At 50.4% G+C, this 8,679-nt stretch overlaps 2 protein-coding genes across 2 annotated transcripts in view; one reads left to right on the top strand and one right to left on the bottom strand.

Annotated features, from left to right (window-relative positions):
* The first annotated feature begins 6 nt into the window (after window positions 1–6).
* On the top strand, window positions 7–2,828 carry ccdc90b (coiled-coil domain containing 90B). Its single transcript, XM_023403441.2, has 8 exons — window positions 7–16; window positions 104–207; window positions 303–404; window positions 976–1,017; window positions 1,091–1,162; window positions 1,309–1,362; window positions 2,124–2,238; window positions 2,328–2,828. Exons 2-8 carry the CDS (start codon window positions 166–168, stop codon window positions 2,381–2,383), a joined length of 483 nt encoding a protein of 160 aa, XP_023259209.1. The 5' UTR covers window positions 7–16; window positions 104–165; the 3' UTR covers window positions 2,384–2,828.
* A 389-nt stretch (window positions 2,829–3,217) lies between these two features.
* pcf11 (PCF11 cleavage and polyadenylation factor subunit) overlaps window positions 3,218–8,679 on the bottom strand; it is a 12,244-nt gene continuing 6,782 nt past the window's right edge. The window contains 12 exon segments of the mRNA XM_087173240.1: window positions 3,218–3,979; window positions 4,074–4,109; window positions 4,456–4,548; window positions 4,812–4,967; window positions 5,241–5,424; window positions 5,512–5,635; window positions 5,754–5,882; window positions 6,023–6,089; window positions 6,266–7,527; window positions 7,792–7,935; window positions 8,034–8,436; window positions 8,583–8,679. The exon segment at window positions 8,583–8,679 is cut by the window's right edge and continues 17 nt beyond it. Of these exon segments, the coding sequence (XP_087029366.1) occupies window positions 3,719–3,979; window positions 4,074–4,109; window positions 4,456–4,548; window positions 4,812–4,967; window positions 5,241–5,424; window positions 5,512–5,635; window positions 5,754–5,882; window positions 6,023–6,089; window positions 6,266–7,527; window positions 7,792–7,935; window positions 8,034–8,436; window positions 8,583–8,679 (2,956 nt within the window). The 3' untranslated portion in view covers window positions 3,218–3,718.

The following is an 8,679-nucleotide window of genomic DNA, read 5'->3' as shown; positions in this document are numbered from 1 at the left end:
GAGCTGGAGAGCAGCGGTGAGGATACGACAAAAAGAAAAACAAAGTGAAAAACTCCCATCACACCTCCCACAGTGACGGCTTTTATTTTGAAATCTCGTGCAGGTTTCGAGAGGCGCCAGGCGGAGCTGATCGTCTCAGCTCTCGTGACTCTGGCGACGGCGAACATGGACATCGTCTATAAAGACATGGTGACCAAATCCCACCAGGTAGGAGCAGGTCTCAGCTGGTCGTGGAGGGCAGGGTCTGCGTGGGCGGGGTCTCTGCGAGCAGCTCCACCTGCTTACCTGTGTTTCATCATCAGGAGATCGCGGTGCAGCAGATCATGGCTCACCTGGACTCCATCAGGAAGGACATGGTGATCCTGGAGAAGAGCGAGTTCGCCAACCTCCGGTCTGAGAACTCGGTACCAGTAAATATATATATCAGTGTTTTTCCTTTACTCATTAGTGAAGGTGACGTCAGCAGCTGTCAGTCTGAACATTAAACTTATAAAATAGGTTTTTATACAAAAATAATAAATATGACATCAGACGTGTCACATACAAAGCAAGAAGACAAACTGTACATCACCCAGAAATCATTGCAGGTTGAATATTTACATTATTTCATCTTCTCTTCACACACATTATGTCGTTTATTTCTGCACAAACTCAGAGAAAAGTCTCATTGTATTAATTTAACAAAGTACAAAGCAGCCGGGACACAAAATACAAGAACAAAATACAAGAACAAAATGACACGTGTTGTTTAAATCTTTAGTGATAATCACTCAGATTATTGTTATAGAATAACTCAATATTGTAAAAAATACAGTTTCATCATTTACACACAGCCACAGCAGGAAAATGCAAAACATTAAACTATATACGCAGCCTAAATAAAGTTGTGCACAGTGTTTTAACTGATTAAACGGTGCGTTCACAGACACAGGTTTCCCTCTCTACCGGTTATTTTAACTCTTTATCTTCCGACAGAAAATGAGGCGAGAGCTGGAGCAGCTACAAAACAGACTGAAGGTGAGAAACTGTCGGAGTCCGTTCAACTCCTCTGATGTAGAAACCGATGTTTTATCAATGTGTTTCTGTTCAGGAGGAGAGCCAGAAAGTCCGAGCTGAAACTAAACTAGACATCAACCTGGAGAGCAGCAGGATCTCCGACATGGTGAGTCAGGACACCAGTCAGTGAACGCATCACAGCTCAGTCTCTTCAACACGTTCATCAGTCAGTGAACGCATCACAGCTCAGTCTCTTCAACACGTTCATCAGTCAGTGAACGCATCACAGTTGTGTGCGTGTGTTTCTGTCAGTTCACTGAACAGGAGAAGAAGCTGATGGAGGCGACCTCAGAGTTCCATCACAAGGTGAACAAGCTGCATCACATCTCCATAACAACATCATATACCTGTGACTAACTACACCTGGTCGACTGTGACTAACCACACCTGGTCGACTGTGACTAACTACACCTGGTCGACTGGTTGACTGTGACCAACTACACCTGGTCGACTGTGACTAACTACACCTGGTCGACTGGTTGGCTGTGACTAACTGCACCTGGTTGACTGTGACGAACTACACCTGGTTGGCTGTGACTATCTACACCTGGTCAGCTGTGACTAACTACACCTGGTCAAATGTGACTAACTACACCTGGTCGACTGTGACTAACTACACCTGGTCGACTAGTTGGCTGTGACTAACTGCACCTTGTTGAAAGTGACTAACTACACCTGGTCAACTGGTTGGCTGTGACTAACTGCACCTGGTTGAAATTGACTAACTACACCTGGTTGGCTGGTTGGCTGTGACTAACTACACCTGGTCGACTGTGACTAACTACACCTGGTTGGCTGTGACTAACCACACCTGGTCAGCTGTGACTAACTACACCTGGTTGGCTGGTTGGCTGTGACTAACTACACCTGGTCAACTGTGACTAACCACACCTGGTCAGCTGTGACTAACTACACCTGGTTGGCTGGTTGGCTGTGACTAACTACACCTGGTCAACTGTGACTAACTACACCTAGTTGGCTGTGACTAACTACACCTGGTCAACTGTGACTAACTACACCTGGTCAACTGTGACTAACTACACCTGGTTGGCTGACGTGTGTCTCAGAAAGCTGACCTGGAAAACGACAACATGGAGATCAACAAGAAGATCGACCTGCAGGTGGCGTCGCTCAAAACCGTCCTGGAGTCCCTCAAACTAGAGACCGTCCGCTACCTGGCAGGTGACTAAGCCCCGCCCTCTGCCCCTCGCTCCGCCCCCCACCCCCCATGCATGTGCTCAGTAATAAGTGTTTCCTGTGCTCCTCCTCAGCGACAGTGTTCTCCTGCCTTGCCATCGCGCTGGGAGTCTACCGGCTGTGGAGGTGAAGGATCCGGATCAGAGACCGGGACACGGTTCAGTCAACATCCAGGTTTAAAGCAGCAACAGAAGATAAAGAACCAGAAGCTCCAGAGTTCACAGCAACTGTTCTGTTAAATTCACTCACTGTGTGTGTTTTTACTTTGATGTGGGTGAAATGCTCAGAAGCGTGATGCATTCACTGGAGGAAAAAAAAACAGGATTTAAAGAAAAAATACTTTCAAAATTATAACAAAAGAAAAACAAGTGAATGCATCACGCACTGTAGAAGTGATTCTTTAGAACAAACATCTGATATTTGAAGTTTTATGTTATTTTTGTTTTACAATCATTTCAATAGTTTTATTTTATTGTTGTAATTTAAGTTAGGAGTTCCCTGAAGGGAAGGTGTGTCTCACCTGGTGTGAAATGTCTGATGTGTGCGAATAAAGATTTAAAGTCAGAAAAAAACAAGGGTATTACACACACTGACACCAGTGAACGCATCACAGTTCACTCACTTATTATTCATTCTCATTATGGATTAATCTGCTGATCATTTTCTCTATTAATTGCTTGTGTAATTAATTACCCAGAGTTCAATGTTCTGTTATAACTAAAGTCCAAACTTCAACATAACTAATACATTTTGGTTAAAATAACTGAGAAGATGAAACCATGAAAAACAAGTTAAAACATTAAAATAGTTGCAGATTAATTTTGTTAATTAACTACTTGAGTATCAGAAACCGGAGTTTGTTACAGAGTAAATGTTACATTAGACATGAATGAGGCATTTAATGACCCTTCATATACAGTTTAAAACCTGGTGACGGAGTCTGAAATAAATACAGGAGCACAAGTTTAAACCCACTGAACCTTTATTTATAATAGTGAAATAAACGACAATAAAACGGATCATTAGGAGAAAATCATCGTTCACACAAACAAACGAGTTTCAGACTCTTTTATTGAAGCTCAGAGGAAACAGAGGAGACGACCCGGATCCTCGACGGGACCCGATCCTGAACCAGGAGGAGTCTTCATGCTTACCTTTAACGCAGTCAACACCTGCAACTACTCATCAATAACCAATCAATAACCAATCAAGTATTTACAGACTGTAACAGGCAGCAGCAGCTGATGATTCAAACACTGTTACACCAGAGATACCAAAAATACTTTAATTTATAAATTAAATCATTTACACTTGGAGCCAAACCAACGTGTTCTCTTCAGAGAATCGGACCTGAAATGGTCGACGCTCCATCAAATACAAAAATGTATTTAAGAGTTCGATGCTGAGGACCCGGCCTCCGCACGCTAAAAACACCTTTCCCTCCAAAACGGGAAAGTGACCGAGGCTACGCTTTACTCTCCTCTGATTGCACTTCGTCTGTTAAAACCTCAGGCTCCTCCTCTTTTTTCACAGCAGGAAGCTCGCCGGCCTCAGACTCCGCCTCCTGTTTGACGGTGGCTGCTGCGGTGGCGACGGCGGCTGCGGAGGCGACGGCGCAGGAAGTTCCCTCTTCCTCATCTTCTTCTTCTGTCTTTATGAAGACGCTCAGCGGGTGATCGGTGAGCACCTTGTTGGGCGACGGTGTGACGTCGAGATACGACGACGTCTGAGAAGAGAGAGCGGCAGCATGTCAAACACCTGACGCTTTGATTATTATTATTATTGATTATTATTATTATTAATGAGATTGAGGTACTTACATTCTTATAATCTTCAAAACAGGAGGGATGAAAGTTCTGTGAGGAACAAACAGGAACATCAGACAGATGTTTATCATCACAGCTGCAGACAGACGCTGCTGATGTCGATTCACTGAATATCTTGACTTTTTAAATCTTTTTCCTTTGTTTTGTTTCTTATTTATTTCCTTTAATATCCAATTGATCTTGTGTGTGTCGATGTTTGTTTTGTTTAGTGTGTTTATTGTTTTGTCATGATCATTGATTGTGATGATTATTGATTAATCTGCTGATTAATGAGCCGAAACTGTTTCCTGTGATCTCAGCTGACCAAGTGAATCAGTTGATCAACTAATCAATATACAGTGGTGAGCTCTGATCAGTTTGTTGTTGTCGTGGTTACCTTGTCGTCGACCCTGATGGCGTTCTTCAGGAACCAGTCCTCCTCCTCCTCCACCCAGTACGTCTCAAACGGCTCCTGACAGATTTCACACAACTGCAGAGGAAAAACAGAAACAGGTCGTCATGGTTACAGCTTTTGTGACTTTATTAGTGAGACGCCTTATTTTGAAGAGATGGGATTCACAAACACTTCCTCTCACTCTGGATGAAAGAAATAATTTACATCATGAAAAGAGATTAAGAAAATTAAGGTCTGACTTTATTTCATTTACTTCTCTGTATTTATTCTTTTTATTTTGGTAAATAACTAGATCATCAACAGTCAGTCTGGCTCCTGATTGGCTGGTTCAGTCTCACCTCCCCCACTTGGTCCTTGGTCGCTCTCACGCTCTGGAACTCTTTCTCCTTCGCCGCCGCCTGGTTCTTCTGCACCTCCTCCTCGTTCTCCTTCTCGAAGAACTGACTCTTCGCTCGCTCCTCCAGATCGGCGATCTCCTCGAACTCAATCCAGTCCTACACACACACACACACACACACACACACACACACACACGGACACACACACGGACACACACACACACGGAGACACACACACACGGACACACACACACACGGAGACACACACACACGGAGACACACACACACGGAGACACAAAAATCAGAATACTCTTCAGCTGTTTTCAGGTCAGGTACTGCAGAGTGAGGTCACCGCATGTGCGCGTGTGTGCGTGCGTGCGCATGTGTGTATGCGTGTGTGCGCGTGTGTGTATGCGTGCGAGTGCTCACCGTCAGGCTGTAGTACCAGCGGCGGTGTGTGACCTTCTTGCTGGCGACCTTTCCGGCGTGGTTCTGTCTGAAGTGCCAGTCCAGGTGGTCAGCGTACATGTCGGTCTGAGCCGTGGTGAACCTCATGCTGCACAGACAGCACTGGTTCCCCGAGTACAGCCGGGTCACCACGCTCTCGTACCGCCTGGGGGGGCGGGGGGGTTATTAGAACATATACCAATCGATTGAGTGATTGATTGATTGATGGAGGAACAGTTTGGTCTGTACTCACTGTTTCATGTCGTCGATGCTGAAGCTGGTGAGGTCCGGGAAATCGTCCTCCTCCACCTCCTGCTCCTCCTCTTCCTCCTCCTCCGCAACCACCGGTGGCGCCGCTGGAGCCACGGGAGAAGTTTCTGGAAAATCAGTAACCATGACAACAGCTTTATTAAACACAGACCGGGTCCCGGCGAAAACAGTGGGACAACATTTCAACAACAAGCTCGACTAAAGGATCGTGGATCGTGGACCGACCGTTGTCCGGCAATGTCGGCGCGGCGTCGGGCTGCGAGGGTTTGATGATGCCGTTGGAGATGAGTTTGGAGAGCAGGTCGTTGACGTCAACCTGACCGAAGTGGTTCTCTGGAGGGACGACCTGCGGAGCTGCAGGGACACAACCACAGTCACAGGTCACACACAAGAACTACAATCACCTCCTCACGGCCGTATCCCTCCGCCACTCGGACTACTTCCAGCTCAGAGTCACATTAACTATCAAAGACGTGTCAGAGGGAGAATCTTACTCTGTGTTGTGAAAGGCACCGGGTTCTGAGGCAGGAACGGCTGGTTCATGTTCGCCAACATGTTCACCTGAGAACAACAAGACATGTCAACAACAACAACAACAACAGGTTCTGAATTGTCACATTAGAAGAAGAACGAGGCGTCTGTTCCGTTTCTCTGGTTTTCATCTTTGATCTAATATCAATATGATCAATAAATCAACTCAACAATGTGTCAGTGGATGATTGACGGGTGTCACTCACCGGCTGCTGCAGGCCGACAGCAGGAGCAGCAGGGTTGTAGAAGGGGGCGGGGCCAGGCTGGCTGAAGGGCGGGGCTGGCTGCATGTTGAAGTTTCCCGCCTGCAGGTTCGGCTGTGCCGGGAACGCCATTGGCGCCGCCGGGAACTGGGGGTTCATGGACTCTGGGAAACGCTGGGGGGCCATGGTGAAGTTCTGCTGGGGGGCCATGGGATTGTCGTAAATGGGCGGGGCCATCGGCCTCATGGGGGGCTGCAAGTTGTGTTGGGGCGGGAACCTGGGGGGGCCCTGCTGCCTGGGGGGACCCTCGAAGTGCGGGTGCCCGCCCTGGTGAGGCACATTGGGTACCTCGTAGCGGGGGCCCGGCTGTCCGGGTCCATCGAAGCGACTGGGACCCTCGAACCTCATGGGGCCCATTTGGTTTGGGGGGCCCTCAAAGCGCAGGGGCCGCTGCTGCTGGAAGCCCATCGGACCAGGACCAGGAGCCATGTTGTTCTCAAAGCGCCGCGGGGGTTCAAAGTGTTGCATCGGGCCCTCAAAGTGTCCCGGTCCGGGCCCCTGTCCCACAAACCTCACCGGGGGCTGTTGGCCGATGGGGCCGTCAAACCTCCCGGGGCCCTGAGGGTGGGCGTGGCCGTCAAACCTGCTCATACTGTCTCCGCCTCTCATCGGACCGTGAGACAGGCTGTCGAACCGGCCGGGCCCCTGGTGGTGAGGCCCGTCGAACCGCGATGAGTCGTCGTACCAGCCCGGGGGGTGTGGTCTGGGTGGGCCCATGTGTTCGTTACCGTCGTACCGGGGGGGCGGGTGTCCTCCGTCGTGAGGAGGCGTGTGTCCCGGCGAGTTGCTGTGCTGTCGGACGGAGGACAGCGGCCCCCCGCGGGCCGGTGCCTTCAGGATGGATTTGGGGGGAGGGGGAGGGTGAGGGGGGGCGACATCAAGATTGAGGGGGCCGTCGTCGGAGTGCTCGCTGTTGGGGCTCTCGAAGCGCGGGATCGGACTCATCTCTGCCGCGTCTTTCTGGTGCAGAGGCGACAGCCGTTCCCGCTCGAACCGCGGGGGCGGGGCTTCTAGACCCGCCGGGCTCGGACAGTTCCTGTGGACCACTGTGCCGGAGGGCGGGGCTCCCTCTGGCCTCCGAGGGTCAGGGTGTCTGGAGTCAGTGGGGGGGGCGTACCTCCGCGGAGCGTCATATCCGCTCTTTTGCTCTTCACGTTCGTCGTAACGCTGCCGCTCGGTCAGCGGCGAGTTCCACTCCCTCTCACCTGAAACGACACAAACACACTTCCTGTCAGAGGAAACATGGTCACAGGTGAGTGGCGGTCTGAACGTCGTCACTGACGGTTGGTTCAAACATGACATCTGATGGACGTGTGTCTAACCCTGCTGAAGTATCACTGATCGACACCCTGACACCTCGCAGCTCTAGTCCCTGACCTCTGACCTTTGAGCCCTGACCTCTGACCTCTCTGCGGACGACACAGCAATGACACTGGTCTTCAGAGATGTTTCTCAGGTTCTGGACTTACTGGACTCTCGGGGGCCGGCTCTCATCCTGAAGCGAAGGCCGGGCAGAGACTTCAGCGTGGGGAACTCTTTGCCGTGGTTGTACTCTTCGATCATGGGGGCGAGTGGCGGCCGCGGCTCTTCCCGCTCTTTACTCCGTCTCTCACCTGTGAGTCATTCACCACCATCAGCGTCAGTGACATGTTTTAAAGGTTAATTGATTAATCGCTGCAGTTCTGGTTTTCCCAGATCACCCTCAACTCACCTTGTCTGTCCCGTGGCGCCCGGCTGTGTTTATGTGGCGGCAGGTGTCCGCTGCTCCGCCCACCGCCCGTCTTCTCACCTTGCCCCACCTCCTCGCTGTCTTCCAGTCGCTCCTCACCCTCCCACTCCTCCCCAGCGACTCGGTGGGTGACCTGCGTCTTCCTCAGCTTGGACTTGTGCTCGTAGTACGACAGCTCCGCCGCATCCATGCTGTCGTGGGGGCGGGGCTGCGCGGAGGGGGGCGTGGTCAGCAGCGGGTCCTTTTTGGAGGGGAAATCGTCCGGGTCGTCCCAGCTCTCCGTACGCTGCTTCTCCTCCTGGTACTGGAAGAAGTGTTTGATCTGGTGCGCCATGTTCAGGAAGTCCTCCTGGGAAATCTCGCCACTCTCCAGACGTTTGGAGGCCTGATGGGAAACAGAGTCAGCTGATGATGGACAGAAGCTTTACAAAGAAAATGACCATTAGAAACACTTTGCTAACACGTAGCTCCGGACAGTGGGCGGAGTTAACGGCCGCTGTTGTCTCACTGTGTCTAACCGTCTGAACGTACCCTCCTGAGCAGGTCCTTCTTGGAGGCGGAGTTGAGGACTTCAGGTATCTGCAGGTTGGCGTCTACACTGAGGCGGTGCTTCGGGGTGCGGGGGGTG

Source organism: Seriola lalandi, unplaced genomic scaffold (assembly GCF_002814215.2).
Source record: "Seriola lalandi dorsalis isolate HSWRI2012SDOR001 ecotype SW California unplaced genomic scaffold, Sedor1 jcf7180002054137, whole genome shotgun sequence".
Taxonomy (NCBI): Eukaryota; Metazoa; Chordata; class Actinopteri; order Carangiformes; family Carangidae; genus Seriola; species Seriola lalandi.
Note: the sequence above shows the minus strand (reverse complement) of the source record. Positions and strands in the feature narration are given on the sequence as shown.

Excerpts from the sequence above, each read along its gene's own strand:
- ccdc90b (XM_023403441.2), top strand. The coding sequence starts at position 166 with ATGGACATCGTCTATAAAGACATGGTGACCAAATCCCACCAG. Across the intron at positions 1,018-1,090 it reads AGCTACAAAACAGACTGAAG|GAGGAGAGCCAGAAAGTCCG; the intron begins GTGAGAAACTGT and ends GTTTCTGTTCAG. Across the intron at positions 1,163-1,308 it reads GCAGCAGGATCTCCGACATG|TTCACTGAACAGGAGAAGAA; the intron begins GTGAGTCAGGAC and ends TGTTTCTGTCAG.